At 45.0% G+C, this 17,055-nt stretch overlaps 1 protein-coding gene across 2 annotated transcripts in view; it reads left to right on the forward strand.

Annotated features, from left to right (window-relative positions):
* LOC144142267 (venom metalloproteinase BumaMPs1-like) overlaps window positions 1-17,055 on the forward strand; it is a 42,449-nt gene that overhangs the window by 2,363 nt on the left and 23,031 nt on the right. The window contains exons 2-5 of one of the 2 annotated variants that reach the window (XM_077673634.1): window positions 6,241-6,413; window positions 7,145-7,237; window positions 7,708-7,846; window positions 8,752-8,909. In XM_077673634.1, the coding sequence (XP_077529760.1) occupies window positions 6,241-6,413; window positions 7,145-7,237; window positions 7,708-7,846; window positions 8,752-8,909 (563 nt within the window). The remainder of the gene's footprint in view (window positions 1-6,240; window positions 6,414-7,144; window positions 7,238-7,707; window positions 7,847-8,751; window positions 8,910-17,055) is intronic. The other variant, XM_077673635.1, reaches the window with a different exon arrangement.

Consider the following 17,055-nt stretch of genomic DNA (forward strand, 5'->3'; position numbering starts at 1 on the left):
CATAACCTTTTAGAAAATTGTTAGGGATTTCATCGGGCCCGCATGCTTCTTTAGGATCGACGTTCAGCAAGAGGTTCAGAATAGCCTCATCAGTGATAATCAAGGGGTGAATTAAAATAACATCGGCGAAAGGGAGGCCTGGGGTATTTCTGTAATCTTTCGTGAATACAGAGTGAAAAAAATGATTGCATTAATTAGCTATAGCTTTTTTTTCTTCTTGAGAAAAATCTGGGGTGTCTGTTCTAGGAGGGCGGATTTGTTTCCAAAATCTACATCGGTTATGTTTTATGAATGAAGGGAGCGTTATTTTAAAGTAGTTCTGATTTGCTTCTTTTGTTATTTTATTATTTTAATTTATTTTAATGCTTTTCTATTTTATTTTATGTGTTTCAGATTATATTTAACAACGTTTTTATTATATACTATTGAATTGTTGGTGTCGTTCCTTCTGAAGCCTTTGCAACCGTTGTGCAAAATAGAAATATTTATTTTTTGGTTGTAAATTCTCAAACTAAATATGCATATCAAGTTAATTACAGTCATCGGGCTTAGAAACAATTCTTGAGTGTTGAGGTTCTACGGGTGCAGCCCTGCCCTGGTGTATTTAACTAACGCAGAGTGAACATTATCTTTTCGTGGTATTTGAAGGTTCCGCAAGTTTTTAGAACGCATGAATGGGGCCGTTTTTTGGAAGAAAAAACGTGCCTTAAAATAAATCGCATATTTGTCTTCGTAAGTGCTGATGCCTGCACAAAGCGTTTTGAAATGGTGGCAGTAAGTACGATAACAGGAAATGAAGCCTACTGTTGTATAGTGTTCATCTTCCATATTCTCTATATCACCCTGCTTTGTTACAACGCTCTTTTCTTGTGGCCTGAATAGTTATTTTTCTTCTTTTGGACAAACGTTGTGCATGCTAATTCTTTTAAATAGAAATGTAACAAACCCACATGTGTAGGGCGCGATTTCCGGGAAATAAGAAAGCACGTCTAATGGGTGAGATTTTTTGCGTAGAACTGGTGAATTTGCGCAAAATTAAAGGGGTTCTCAGTCATGAGTTGTTCATGCCTGAACCCTTTGGAGGTGCGCCAGAGGGTTTGGAACTTTCTAAAAAAAAAATAGAGTGATTTCTACCGCCATTTTAGTTTCAATACCGGCTCCGCACAAAACGTCTAGAAAAGCTACGCCAAAAACATGTAGCCTGAGTCACTCTATTTAAAACACGCGTTAAGAAAGTATTTGGTGCTGCACTACGATGGTGTGTATTGAAATTACAATTGTGGATGTGAAGGAAGTGCCAACGCCCGTGTAGTGGTATGACAGCTAGTTTGATTGTTTTCAGGATGGTTTTAGTTAGACATTTTTTTCTTAAAATAAAATAAACGTACAATTTTCCAGTCACTGGACAAGGCAGTTCAGTGTCCTCAAACTTAAACTATTTTTTATCGGGTTTTAATGTTCTTTATGGCTGGGAGACCAGTGTTGCCGGTACAGGATGTGTGTTTTAACCGCCAAACTTCGGTAGCGTAAAGTAATGCTTCAAAATGAAACAAGTTTTTCAGCTTTACACATGCGGGCCTTCAATAACAAAAGCGTAAACAAGGAGGAGGTCATGCTTTGACGCAACATGCATTACTCGCTTACCAAAATGTACAGTGCTTTTCGGATTGAAACGCGACACTGCGAGCGCGTGGCCCGGGGAACATGCAGCGCCGCCCGTGGACGCCCGTGGAAGCTAGGTGTTGCATTGCGGTATACCACGAGGATGAGAGCGTTTTAACCGTAGGCTTGCTGCTTCCGGTTGCCAATAAGCGGGGCTGCGGTTCCCCGCAGCGACAGCGGTGCGCTGCGAGCCTGGGGTGGAGGAGCGCGGTTGTGCGCCGGTGATAGGCGCACGGCGGTCCGCACAGCCAGTTTCGCGACATCGTATGCCCGCGCGCTCTTCTTACGCCTGCCCTTCCGATGCGACACAGATAAGTTGCGTGTAAGGCACGCTCACGCTTATCTGAATAAAACGAGCGTCTGCACGACGGAACAGCCAACTTTATTCCGTGATATAAACTAAAAAAAGAGGAGAGCCGACGAAGTACTAATGCACCGCACCCTACGCGAACGTGCCTGCAAAGGCGTATTTCCCTTTTTTAAGAGCGAATGCTCTTTATAAGCGACCCCAAACCATCCACCGCCGGCGTCGGCGGCGGCGTCCGCAGTGCTCTTTAAAGAAAAAACAGCATCCGGCGCCAGGTTTCGATCCGAGGACTCTGCGGGCCGCAGCGCGACGCGCTACCGACCAAGCCACGGCCGCGACGGTGATATCAGTGTTAGACGCGCCTTATATCTTTAACGCATTCAAACTACGTCGTCAGCGGCGTGCGTTGGCGACTCAGCGGCGTTATAGCGGCTTGATAACTGCGTGGTGTACACGTGATACTACAAACCCGATGGAAGAGATGGAAGAGAAGGCAGCGAGGCGGTGGGCTGCGGGGGCCGAGCGCAAGCGCCGCAAGCGGGCCGACAACCGTGCATTCGCACTTTCACATTCTCCCCCTCGGGGAAATGCGGGGGAATTTTTTATCTTTAGTTTACATCCAGGTATAAAGTTTGCGGTTTCTTCGTACAGAAGTTTCTTTTATCCAGATGAGCGTGACTGTACATTACATGAACATTACTGTGGCGTATTGGAAGGGCACGCGTAACAAGAGCGCGCACACACGATGTGGCGAAATCGGCTGCGCGCACAGCCGGGCTACCACCGTCGGCCCACAAACGCGTTCCAGCGCTCCAGGCTCGCAGCGCCCCGCTGTCACTGCAGGGAACCACAGCCCTGTTCATTGGCAACCGGAAGCAGTAATCCTACGGTCAACACGCTCTCATCCTCGCGGTATACAACAATGCAACACCTAGCTTCCACGGGCGACCACGGGCGGCGCTGCATGTACCGGCGGCCACGCGCTCGCAGTGTCGCGTTTCAATCCGTGAGCACTGCGCGTATTGAGCAGTAAAATGTGCCGCCATCTTACGGTTTATGAAAATAAATTTCAAAGAAGTTCGCACTACAGCAGCGATTTGTATTCCTGGTTAGGTGAAAATGAGTTTTTCAGTGCCAATAAAAAGTGATTCTTCCTTTGTGCGGAATTCCAAGCACCAATTATTTTTTTCAAAAGCGCAGCAGGTTGTACGGATAGCATTTTTACGGATAATATGATCGCTTTTCTAATATTATTTGTTCGATGGCTCGTTGAGCCGAGCTAAGTTTGTTTTGTCGTTGTTCAAATAGGCGCGAAGTTTCAGCTCCATATGTCATAACCACAGTTTGACTGGTTGTAGAGTTTTCTTTTGTGTGACAGAGGTAGTCTACTTTTCATTGTTTGGGAGTGCTTGCCGAGTACTCCCCAACCCATACCTATTCTGCGCCGGATTTCTCTCCCGTGGTCTGGGTTAGCACTAACCATTTGTCCGAGGTAGTTATATATCCTTTTACTTCATCTAGCGTTTCGTTTCCTAAGCTGAAGAGGTCGTTTTTTCCATGCCTATTCCTCACTACTTTAGGTTTATTCTAATTAATTTTGAGCCCTATTGCATTGATTTCTGATTTTAGTTCCTCAAGCGTTGTTTGTACGTGTTCGGGAGCCTCAATCAGCAAGACTATGTCGTCTGCCAACCTGAAATGGCTCAAGTATTCCCCGTTTATCCTTAATCCTCTGCTTTCCCAGTCAAGCTTTTTGTACCCCTCCAGACATGCTGGTAATATATTTGGCGAGATGGTATCTCCTTGTCTTACTCCCGTACGGATCGGCTTTGCTTGTGGAGGGTTTTCCTGCCAGGGCATTCCTTATATATGTCTTCTAAAAGTCTTGTGTATGTTTACTCAATTACCTGATATTTTAGGGCTTCTAGGACGGACGCGGTGAGTACGGAATTCAATGCAAACGAATAATCTATCAATGCCGTGTAAAAGGGTTTAGTTTTGTCTACGGATTTTTTTGTCACTTGATTTACTACACGGATGTGATCTATGTTCGAGCACCCCATGCTAAACCCAGCCTGCTCTCCGGGTTTGAAATCCAGGCTGTCGCCAACCCGGCTAACAATAACTTTCGTACAAGGCTTGTACAAAACGGAGAGTTTCCTGATGGTTCTGTAATTTTTGACGTCCTTGGGATCTCCTGTCATATAAATCAAAATAATGTTGGTTGGCGTTTCTCCAGGCTATGGGCACTTTCCGAGTTTTAAAGCATTCCGAAATTAATACACCAAGTTTCCTAGTACAATATCTCCTCCGCCCTTCAAAAGATTACCGGTTATGCCGTCGTCACCTGCAGCTCTTCCTCCCTTCATGCCTTTAGGAGCCTTTTCTACGTCCTCTTTAGTTAGTAGTGGGACATCGCAAGTTGAGCTTGCACTCTCTGTGTTCCTGCTCGTCTAACGTCGCTGGCATACAACCAGGTGTAGAGTCGTTCTGCTATGTTTATTATCTCGTTCAAGTTGGGCGTTATGTTACCCTGCTCGTCTCTGTGCTTACATTCTGTCCTTGCCGATGGCTAGCTTTGTCTTATTTGCTTTCAAGCTTCCACTTATTTGCAGCGTTTCTTCAATCAGTGCCATGCTATATATATACGAATTTCGTTGCTTTTACTTCTGTTAATCAGTTTCAGACGCTCGGCTGATGCAATCGAATCCGCGGTACTTGACACTTTCATGTTCTTACGTTTGACAAATAGTTCCTTCGTTTTCTTAGTTTTCCAATTAGCTTCTTGCACGTTGTTTCTCCCACAGGCGCTGCTGATTCACTGAGTGCTGATGTTAGGTGGTCAATTAGGCTGTCTACACTGGCCTCGTTCTGCTGCTTCAGAAGCTCGAATTTATTTTGAGGAGGTATTTTTAACGCCTGGGATGTGGCTCTGACTGGCTTTATGCTGGATTTCTTAGTTTTTACGAGTTTCCTCCTTTCTCTTTCGAGATTCAGCCTTAGATTGCATCTAAACGTCCTACGATCACTGCTCCTAATCTAGCTTAGCACCTCTACGTCCTTAGTTGATGACCTAAGGTTTATCAACCTTAGGTTATTCCGAAGTTTCCCACTGGCCTTAATTCTCCCATTGACTTCTTACTGACCTTTGCGTCTCCCGTCAAAAGTGTATCATGTTGGACTAGTTGGTGGTGAGATACAAAGGAGGGAACAGCGCGCGTTATGACGAAGGAGAAACACACACCACAAGCGCTGTGGTGTGTGTTTCTGCCCGCCCTTCGTCAGAATTTGCATTGTTCCCTGCTTTTTATCGCCCTTAAAAATCGTAAACTGCGTTGTTGCCTTCATTGCTGATTCGACGTCCTCGTAGAAGCTGTTCATGGTTTCGCCATTATACCTGGTGCATTGATCATCACCATAGCTGGTGCATTGGTGCATCATTGTTGTGCATTGGTGTGTACTATCTTTAGCCTGTATCGCTTGTTTACCTTGATCACAACAGCCACGACTCTCTCTATAAAGCAAAAAAATTCCTCCACGTTTCCTGCTATTTCTAGATTAAAAATCTCACCTCATGTTTTACCTCCTCTTGGGGTCCACTGTAACATACAGTGCACTCGCCAGTGAGCTATATAAAGCGTTCTTCCGTCGTAACTTACCCTAACCCTCTACTATCCCACTTAATGTCCGACAGCTCCTCCAGTAGTACAGCTAAACTTCCCTCACTAGACAAGGCGCGTGCCTTGAACATTGCCAGGGTCAAGTTCCAATGGCGACCTGTCTGGACCCAGATAGCCTTAGCATGCTCTGCAGTATTGCTGTTCCGACGCCAGCGGTGGACAGGTGTGCCACAGCTGCTGAGAGCTTAGGGCAGAGAGTTGTATAATGTTCGGAATAACACTCAGGGACAGGAAACGAGCTAGTTGGATCATAGAACGAAGTAGAGTAGAAGATATCATATTGCAAATAAAGAAAAAGAAATTAACTTGGGCTGGTCACGTAGTGAGACGAACGGACTTCTGGTGGACAATTATGGTAACATAGTGAAGGATACCAAGAGATGGTACTAGAAGGGGAAGGTGATTAACCCGATGGACTGATGAAATAGAAAAAGGGGGGTAAACTTCGGACTCGAGCAGGGGAGGACAGGAGCGGTTGGAGGTAAATGGGAGAGGACTTCGTACTGCAGCGGACCTGAGTAAGCTGATGATGACGATGATTAGGGGATCGTATTCACTTTAACGCATAAAGATGTACCAATTTTTTTGCAGTTCTTGCAGCCCCGCAAGTAGTTTTCCCACGGCTTCTTGAAGAACGCAGTGAAGATGGTGAGATGTTTTTGCGCATTAGCGATGATCTGACCCTGACACTTCAAAAAAGTTCAGTGGCGGCACCTTCACTGCGTGTGGTCAGTTTTGAGAATGGACAGGAGGTCACTGAATTTGTAAGTTAAACACGAAATCAGACAGTTTATTCTTAGATTAAGGAAAATAACGTTCAGAGATGTTGTTATTTATACTGGGACCACAAGAAAAAAGGCCGTCTTTACAGCTTATGTTGCTTTCTGCATGCCGCAGGAGCAATGGTTGATTTAGTCAGAAATAGTCTAGGTCAAAACACCGCTGTTAAAAGTAATCTTGTACAATTACTTGTGTTGAAATACTCTGATTAATATTTGCTTCAATCGTAAAAGGAGCACATTCCGACGCACAACTTCCTGTTTTGTTGCGAATGTGATTTATTGATTGATTTATTGAATGATTGATTGATTATGAAGTTCAACGCTCCGACGCTACACAGGCGATGATGTAGCCGTAGCAGAGGGCTCCGGACTAATTTGGACAACCATGGTACCTTTAACGTGCGGGGAAATCTCTAACACGCAGGTGTTTTCGCTGTTCGCCTCTTTCAGACGAGCGGCCGCCGCGACCGTGAATAGAACGTGAATCCTTAGGCGTAGCAGCACAAAAGCATGTTTTATTGATTTTGGTTCAGGCTTGTGAGGAAGTTTTAATTAATACGTTGGTAATTTACTAGAACGGGCCAATCTAGTCACCAAAAGTCCCAGGTGTTAGTAACTGGCCTACATGCATGCCTGCTAATCACGTTCTATTTATTAATGTTTGCCAGATTGTTGCTTGATTTATATTTGTGTGAACGTTGACGCTTTCGCAGCATAATGGTGTGGACATAGAAAGCAGCCTGTATCACGACCCAAAAAAACTTGCAGCAGTTTCACTTACAAAAAAAGACTCGGGCATTGAAGTGGTAAGTGCATTTTTTCCCTTTAGTGCGGTAACGTAGACGGTCTTCGCATGTTCTCGACCTAAATTGCCGTAAAGTGACACGCTATCCGCAACACATAAAAGTACATTAAAGTTAAGAAACTTTCACTGCAAACAGCATCAATATTTCCTCAGCCTTATACCCGATATCGAAAAATAGTTGTTGCACAGGGTTATATAATAACGGGAGTTTGTTCTCGCTTGTGGTTTTCTTTTCTTCTAGCACCAAATGGCCCTACGGTTTTAGCTGATAGCCAGAGATTCGCAAGAAAACAAAGTTTTGTGTTAATCTTATTTTCCTAAGTTTTCAACGCCCAATCAGGTGTTTAGCAGTTCTGTCAGTCAGATTTTACATTGATGCCAGTTGTCACTGCCCACTGAACCCGTCTTAATTGAATATGCATATAGAAACGTGAATTTTTTAGACGAGATTTTTGTTATCTTGTTGTGCAGGAAGGTGTCGTCGGGCCGTACATGCGTATTGAGCCTTCCCCGACCAGGGAGAGATCAGAGGACGGGTTATTTGCTCATGTCCTTCACGAAATACCCAGGACGGCGTTACTGGATGAGTCAATTTACGCTGTCAGTAATGGTGAGTGCCGTTAGACACCTTATGAGCAGTTTCGTTACACACTGCGAGCAAGAAAACAAAACAAAAGTTCGTTAAAGCCTTAAGAAATGTTTTTCAAGAAGGCCTACTCTGGAAAACGACATGTGAAGAACGCATTACCTAAAGCTTTATATTCTAGTTTTCTATTCTATATTCTAACTGCAAACTATATCTACGGAAAATTGGTAACTTCGTAACATGAATTTTATGTGAATTGATATTTATAGCGAAAGCGAAAAATCTTTTAAGTTTTTAATGTACTGGGGTGGGCTGTCCTTATAAGTGCACCCAGCGGTTAAGTAACGTTATGTGTATACCCGTTCCATCTACAATATTTGAACAGTAGCGCACCTGCGAGGCTTACGAATGTATATAAAGAGGAATGTCAGTAGCGCCTTGGTATATTCGTCGACATACAACCGCAACCTAGGCTTACAAAATGATAACATTTAATCATTTGAAGAAAATCATGAGCCTTTACATGTGGACTGGGTGTGAAATAGATAACACTTTGAAGAACTCGCTGTCTTTGTATACGTGGTTTGCTTGATTCAAATCACTAACAGCGTGTATAATGCTTCCATTGATTTAAAATGAAGGAAGTTGCTTAACTGTGCTTCGCAAACCTGATGGCTCATAAATATACAAATTTATATTGGCCACAATAAACAAAAGAAGCTCAGAAGCTTCAAATAAAACAAAGCAGTTACTACTTTGATAATATTCACTCAGAAGCCAAGTGCGCCCTTGGCGCGCAAATTCTTTATAAAAAGCCTAAGCCGTCATTCCGGCTTTAAATACTATGTGCGACAGTTTCCTGCTACCAACCTTTAAATTTGAAATGGTGGCTGTAACATGCTGCGCGGCATGCCTCTGCATTGTTTCAGTATCAAGAAGCGACGTCGTTGAAAGAACATACAATCGAAATCGCCGTGTGCCAAGCGCTGTTCAAGTCGAAGTCTTCCTTGTTGTGGATACCTATCATAGCAGAAAGTTTCCAAGCACGTCTAAACTGCTCCGATATTTGTGCGTAATGATGGTGACTGTAAGTAAAACTGACAAAAATTTTATTACGCTTTTTGGTAAGGTACAGGGTGCAATCTTTGATTAACCTTCATATATTGCCATCATGTTGTCTTATCACGCATCTTGAAGCGATTTCATTGTAGGAATTTATAAGCGGCTGATATTTTTAATCTCTGTTGGTGTCTTCGAATACAAAAGCATACTTTAGGAAGTTTGTCTGCATGTATGTATATATATATATATATATATATATATATATATATATATATATATATATATATATATGGGAAGCAGGAAGAGGACACTTACACATAGCTCCAGAGGGTCCACGCCGACGTCGATGAAGCGGTGTATGGCACGGGCTCAGCTCGAGCTCTCATGGCCGCTTGTACAGAGTTCGTCATGTAAATACATCGCTGCTCCATCGTCCAGTATTCGTCTCATCTTTACCTTTTCGCCACGGAATATTTTGGTAAAGCTGCGGGGTACGTCACGTGGCGGCAATGTTCCGTGGCGACAAGGTAGAGATGAGACGAATATGGGACGACGAAGCAGCTGTGATTTTACATGATGAACTGATTGATTTGATTGATTGATTGTAGGGTTTAACGCGCCGACGCAGCCCAGGCGATGAGGCGCGCCGTAGTGGAGGGCTCCGGATTAATTTTGACCACCTGGGGATCTTTAACGTGCGCCGAAATCTCGTACACACGGGCGTTTTTGCTTTTCGCCTCCATCAGAAAAGCGGCCGCCGCGGCCGGGAATCGAACCCGCGACGTTGTGCTCAGCAGCGCACATGATGAACTATGTGCAACTGGCCATGAGAGCTCGTGCTGAGTGCGTGCCACACACTGCTTTATCGTCGTCGGCGTGGACCCTCTGGAGCTATGTGTCAGTGTCCTCTTCCTGCTTCCCGTAACATTTCCCCCTCGCCAAAGGCGACCACCCTGGCCGAGGTCACAATACTTGGACTTTCTTTCCAAAGAATTTGGAAAGAAATAAAGTGGAGAAAAAATGCCCGCCGGGTGGGATCCGCTTTCTTTCTTTCTTTCTTTCTTTCTTTCTTTCTTTCTTTCTTTCTTTCTTTCTTTCTTTTTTTTTTCTTTCTTTCTTTTTTTCTTTCTTTCTGTCTTTCTTGCCAAATTCTTTATCTTTTTCAATGACATACCACATCCTCCCCTTTGCTTTCCGAGGTTTTCTTGTTTGCCAACCCTTACTTCTGTCTTATTTCAACGAGCCCGTCATTTTCTATTCTGATTCGCTATACGCATAGCGGGCGCCTCTGTTCTGGCAGTCTTGGTGCCATAGGGAGTTTAAGAGGGTTCAACGCTGGTCGACCACTCTCTACATGTCGTAGACACTCGAGTAACGGCCCGGGGGTTAAAAAGAAGGTCCCCTTCACCCCGAGTAGTCCGAGTGGCGCTGTCCACCACCCCCAAGCACAGGAAAAAATTACATTGACATAAATACCCCACAAAGTGGAGGGGAAAAATAGCCCCGCCAGTAGCGTAGTGGTTATCGCACCAGACCGGTATTCTGGAGGCCGTGGGTTCGGATCCCACCTGGCGGGCATTTCTTCTCCACTTTCTTTCTTTCTTTCCAAATTCTTTATCTATTTCAATGACCTACCACATCTTCCCCTTTGCTTTCCGAGATTTTCTTGACTGCCAACCCTTAGTTCTATATCAGGAAAGTAGAGACAGATATACGCAAGAAAAACATTAAAAATAAAATTAGAAGTTTACTGATATATATATATATATATATATATATATATATATATATATATATATATATATATATATATATACCGTATTTTTGCGATTCTCAGCACCCTCCCCTACTTTCGGGGAAAATACTGGAAAAACGTTGCACGCGAATCAAAGCACCCCCTTTTCTAAGCAGCCATCGCAAGGAGGTGGATTTCAGACGCGTGGAAGCGGGCCCAAGTTGAAGTTATGGCCAAGTCATTTATGAAGTTTTGAATTACAAACAATTTCAACAGAACAAAACATGATCTGGTGGGGGATACTGCGAGCGGCGGCCCAAGCGGCACAACAGACTGGAAAGGCAGTAAGGGTGACTCAGTATCAGACGTAAGCGCTGGGTCCACTGTGGTAACCTATTTTTTTATTAGGTTACACAATCAACGCTGTTTTCATCATTATAACATCAGAAAAGGTGGGCCCAGCATTGTTGCAATGGTACGCTGCGGATGGTAGCGCGAGCAGGGTTTAAGGCTGAGCAAACAAAATGTCACACCTTCGGCATCCGGTACTGTGGCTGGAAACGGCGAAAGCCCACACCGAAAATGTACATACGTGTTGCATTTCGGAATTTTCCTGGAAAGTGCAAAATCTTCAGAAATGTGACCCGCAGTACTGGTGTATTGACTAAGCCTTTGGCTGCTGACAACAAGGTTGCGGGTTCGATAGGCGCCACCGGTGGTCGTTTTTTCGAGGTAGAATGCTTAAGTAATGCGTAATGCTCAATAATCTCGGGAGAGCAGAGCGGTCCGAGGTAGATTGCGAGGCAGTGGAAGTGGTAAGCAAATATATCGACTTAGGCCAAGTAGTGACCCAGGATCCCAACCATGGGAAAAAGATAATTAGAAGGATAATAATGGTGTGGAGTGCATTCGGCAGGCATTCTTAGATAATGAATGGCAGCCTATCATTGACCCCTAAGAAGAAAGTGTATGACAGCTGCATTTTGCCGGTACTCACCTACGGGGCAGAAACTTGGAGGCTCACTAAAAGGGTTCAACCTAAATCGAGGACAACTCATCGAGCAATAGAACGGAAGATGATAGGTGCCTACACTTTTGGCAATATTAAAATCAGTAAAAGTAACCTCGTGAAACATCTGGGCGTAAGGCTTACGTCTAACCTAAGCTGGGAGTCGCATATTGAGACTGTGTGTTCTAAAGCACAAGGAAAATTGGCGTTTTAAGGAGAAAGCTTCGTAATGCACCTCCTGACACGAAACTAACTGCCTATAAATATCTTATAAAACCAGCCCTAGAATATGCAGATATCATTTGGGATCCGTATCAAGAACATCTGGTTAAGAAAATAGAACGGATTCAAAACTTGGCTGTTCGGTTAATTTTTTAAGATTATGCTTGACATACGAGCGTAACAAATCTGCTGAACAAAGCCCAGCTTCCCTCATTCGCACATCACAGAATGACTTGCATACTAAAATTTTTATATCCTCTTTATCATGGCCGTTTTAAAATTCCACGAGACGATTACCTCTTTAAATCTTTTAAACATTCTTCACGAACAAACCATAACAAAGTGCTTCGACAACCCATTTGTCACAACAATGCCCATAAATACTCTGTTTTTCCCTCCTCTATTTCTTACTGGAACCGATTACCGACAAGCGCTGTAAACTGGGATACCGTGCAAGCATTTACTGATCACATTCAGGATTTGGAATGTGTATGAAATATAAAACTCATGTGGTATTTGTTTCTGGAAAAGAGAATTCCAGCTGTTAATTATTGTCTTTATTACCTTTTGTTTCGTTATCTTAATAATGTCATGACTGTTTTATTCCCTTTATGTATTTATGCCTCTCCGTGGGACCATGCTGTAAGTAATAGTTGAGTGTATTCTGTTGTACCACTCCTGCTTGGACCGCCAGTCTGCAGTATATTCAAATAAACTAAATAAATAAATAAATAAAACAAACGTTAAGCGACAAGAAGAGGGCGGAGTGGGTCAGAGAACAAACGCGTGTTAAGGACATATTAGTAGAAATTAAGAAGAAAAAATGGGTGTGGGCTGGGCATGTATTGCGAAGGGAGGATAACCGTTGGCCATTAGGGGAACAGAGTGGATCCCTAGATAACGCTAGCATGGCAGGGGGTGGCAGAAAGTTAGATGGGAAGATGAGATTAAGAAGTTTGCGGGGATACATTGTTTGAAGTTAGCACAATACAGGCATAATTGGAGTTGTATGGAAGAGGTCTTTGCCCTGCAGTGGGCGTAGATATGCTGATGATGATGAAAACCATGCATGTGTCGGGGTTTGGACCCACGTTTAATATGCCCAGTTGGCCTGACTACTCTGCCGCTCTACGACTATACGGTGGGCCTTATAGCAAAGGAATCTGTAGCTTTGGGGCATCAAACGCGCCAATGTGTTTGTAAAGTATGTTTCCACGGGAAAACAAGAAAAAAAAGTACTCCCAGATGGGTTTAAAATATTTTTCGCGGAGTTCACAGGGAAATGATTTCTACAATTTTCGCTGCCCTCAGTAAACGTAAAAGGACAACACCAAAACAATGGGTTTAGGCCCAGACTTCTTTCCTTTGCCTGACCTTTTACACAACCAAACTCGTGATTTCGTCCGAAGGATGCGCGCCCTGTGGTGCCTGACGTGATCGACAGCTTTTCAGAACTTGTAAACGGACAAGTGCGCGTTTATTTACAGAATTCAAATAATGATAATAAATGTAGCAAAGAAAACCATTCACGTTCAGTCGGCCTTTTGTCTTTTTGTAAAGAAGTGTATGTCCTCACTTTGCAGGTACTGGTTATTTTGTCTTGGATAAAACAAAAGGCAACACTAAAGCAGATAACGCATGAAGTAAGAAAGGCTGGTCCCAAACCCTCTCTTTCGCCCAGCGGCCATACCTTCTGCGTTTTCTGGGGTTTTGCCTTTTCCAGGGCTGTTGCGTTTTCAGAGATGCACTCTTATTGAGTAGTCCAGCTCACGATTCGGCTGCTATCTACGGCCCCCGGTTCCGGAGTAAGATTGCTGCTTTTGAGAAATTTAAAAGCGTCTTCGCAAGAGAGTTCCATCTCATGTTGGACGTGTCAACGTACCCTTTCCGTTTGTAAACTCATAACCTGCAATAATATCCCGCAGAGAAGTGGGAGAAACGACAGGGGGTCAGGCGAAACGGATATGTATTCATAGGGACGCGTACTACAATGATGGGTATTCACCTTCGCCTAGTAACGTGGTACCGATGCGGGGAAGCTCGAGCAAGCGAACTGATAACGAAGCCGCCGATTGCGGTCCGACGGATGAAGGTCATCACGATGAGATAATGACCTTGGATGATGTAGCGTAGTAGACCTCTCGCCCTAAAAAAAGAGCGTTGGAATGTGCGAAACTATAACCAGAGTAGTCAGGCGCGAGTAGAGGCAACCCACCAATGCGGACGGAGATACCCAGCATAATAAAATGGCTCCGGCTTAGCTCAGCTAAGTTTGGATATGCAAAGCAAAAACTTGGCTTCATCTGGTTGAGTCTTGGTTTCGCTTGGTTAACCTTTTATTGAGCTGTATTGCCGACCATGTCTCAAAGCCGTTCGGTTCCGTGCAACGCTCACAGAAGGAAGCAGGGTGAACGCGGCGTTCATTCATGGGGAATGCACCGCTCCTCTTTGGCGGGCGCAAGGCGAGTCACGTTCCCCAAGACGACCTATCGCCGCATGCATGGGAGGCTGCGGGGGTGGTCGGCTGCCTCGGCCGCAGCGACGGCGGCGACTGCTGCTTCTTCTGCGCAGCACGACTGAAAACGTGGCCTTGAGCGCAGCGCCTACAGCGGTCCCGGTGGATCACGCGATTTGCTTCGAGGGGTGTGTCGCGGGAGGAGTGCTTCCGTTCAAAAGGTCACCTTGCGCATTGTCTGCGCGATTGCTGGACAAAAGTAGTAGAGCTTTTGCTTTAAAAGGGGGTAGCTTCTACAGGCGGGGACGCAATTTTGTGGATCACGCGAGCGCGTGGCGGAAACTGCCGCGGCTAACTCTTGGGCGCCGGCGCCGGCACCTGCTGTCGAGACAGAAGCGGTGCGCATGCGCGTAGTTGTGTATTCGCAGGCACGCCAGTTCTGTCGCTTCATCCGCCCTGCTATGACTGCCACTAAGGTACTACGAGGCGACGGCTTCGTAGCATTCGTTTCGCAGCGACGACCAGTCTACGGCCTATTTTGCGCAGGTGTTTTTCATGTTCTAACTACCCGCGCCTCGAAAATGCTTTTTTTATGAGTAAAAGCTCTGCTAGGCTACATTTTTCGAGGTCATTCATCGCGTCACAACGAGTTTGAGCTTTTGGTTGGGCACCGACGTGTTTATTGGTTTGCTCACTCGGAGCTTTGCCAAGGCTTTGCCGCTGCGGTAAGACGTCACTAGGTTGTTTACTCGGCTGCTCAGCCGGCGCCGGTGCTAAGCGGCCGCTTAACCGCCGCATTATCGCCCGGCGGCTGCTGGGCTGTCTGTGTGCGCGCTTCACCGCAAGCACACGACGCGGCTAGGCTACGGTTTACGACTGATATATGAAACACTGGGTTGACTGAGGTAAAAGGAACGAAAACTAGAGAAACACACTCTGCACAAACACTAAAACGCTATATTCCCGTGCGGCTGCTTTGCCGGCGCGTCGTTGGATCTCGTTGCTCACTGGATCCCCAAGACCCCTGTGTAGCAGCATCCGTGATACACATCCTCATTCAATGCAAGGCACTCGACTTTCCTCGAAGCAAACACTTCAGAGAACTCCAGAGACAAAATATCCCATTACATAAGTCATACTTTTTAGGAGACGAAAACCTTGTTTTCGGTTCAGAGCACCTTTAAGTTTCTCTCAGAGGTTCACTTCTTGCAGCTCATCTCATGCCACCCATAGTTTTACCCCTGGTCCTATGCACCAGCCACCTTATTTATGTTTTAACCAGTTTTTGTCTTCATCCTGGCCCTGTACACCAGCCGTCCTCATCGCCTTTAATTTATTTTATTCGTGTTCACTCAAACCAATTTTAATAGTCACCTATTCATCAAAACACTTCCTTGATGCTCTTTGCCCTAGTTGGGCTGTCGCCATTACATTCAAACATCATCATCATCTTCATTATAATGGAGCGTGACCCTGTCGGCTTAACGTCACCTTGGCAACGTGGGCCCTGTTGCAAAGGCAGCTCTCCCGGTTCTATACAGAAGTTTTCTCTGCGCGGTGTCCCCACTCTGCCGTTGTTTGCTCTGATATCGCTCGCTCTGTTTACAGATACATGGGGCTCTGTGAAGCGACGCAACAATTCTAACGACATGCGGCCTGAATTGATTGTGTTCTAATGAACTATCGGCTGCGCCAGATCGATGCTATGACGCTCCCCGCCATTTTCCACCGGCGCACGCGTGCAGCAACTCTTTACAGACGAGCTCACCAAGCCGCACATTTCCGTATTGGGAAATTTAATGCGCAGCAGTACTAAGTGAGATGCACTGTTAACTTCTCAAGGAAGATTGTACACCGAGTGCGTGGTTGGTGGTCTCATGTCAAACGTGAGCTGTACCGGGTGAATTGGAGCGAATAGTTGGGAAAGTTGGTTCGGGAATAAAAAGCGTATTTCCAGGCGAAAAAAGACGACAACGCCAGAGAAGAATGCGGGCGAGATAGGCGCTGGCATCAAATGAACAGTACAGAATGGGTGTGTCGCGTGGCATGATACACTTTTTATGGACTGTCCCAAACAGGCCAACCAGTGGTCAGGCTTGTTTAAACCATTTTCAAGGAGAGCCAACTTGCATGTTGATTTCGAGGAAGTTCTTTCCAAACAGACACTGGATCACTTGGCGAGAAACCCTGCACTTGTTCTTCAGTTGTTGAAAGATACAGACCATTTTGACTCGGGGTGGTCGGCCGTAGAAAGTTCTATAAAAGTACTGCTACGGCGGAGTATTTGGTGGCACTCCCAAGAAGGGTTGGTCCATTCCTCGAAACACTCTCACTCTCCCTGATTAACTGGGGGAACACTTTTCTTCATGGTGACGCGCTACATTGTACATTGCTGTTATTCGCACTGACGTTGCCGTATTAGTGACGTCTGGTGGGGTCCTATATAAAACTTTTAAATATTAAAGTGGTTCTTTACTGCTTCGGGGCACACACTACCTCCACAAACATTGGCGAAAATGTTACATAAGATTATCTTCCTCATGCATACTGAAGCAACAGTTTGGTGTTTTTTTCAAACGAAGTAAACTCTCAAAACAAGATCTCTTTTCTTTCCAGCCTATTCCTTTATTGCTTTCGAGCTTTTGTGTTGATAGCACGTGAAAATGATGATAATGATGGTGATTAACAAATTTGTTATAGAAGGATAGCACTCTGGCTTGGTTGGGAAACAGGGGGAGAAGGTAGGGGTT

The sequence above is a fragment of the Haemaphysalis longicornis genome, unplaced genomic scaffold, assembly GCF_048455015.1.
Source record: "Haemaphysalis longicornis isolate Haplotype H1 unplaced genomic scaffold, Haemaphysalis longicornis Haplotype H1 scaffold_6, whole genome shotgun sequence".
Taxonomy (NCBI): domain Eukaryota; kingdom Metazoa; phylum Arthropoda; class Arachnida; order Ixodida; family Ixodidae; genus Haemaphysalis; species Haemaphysalis longicornis.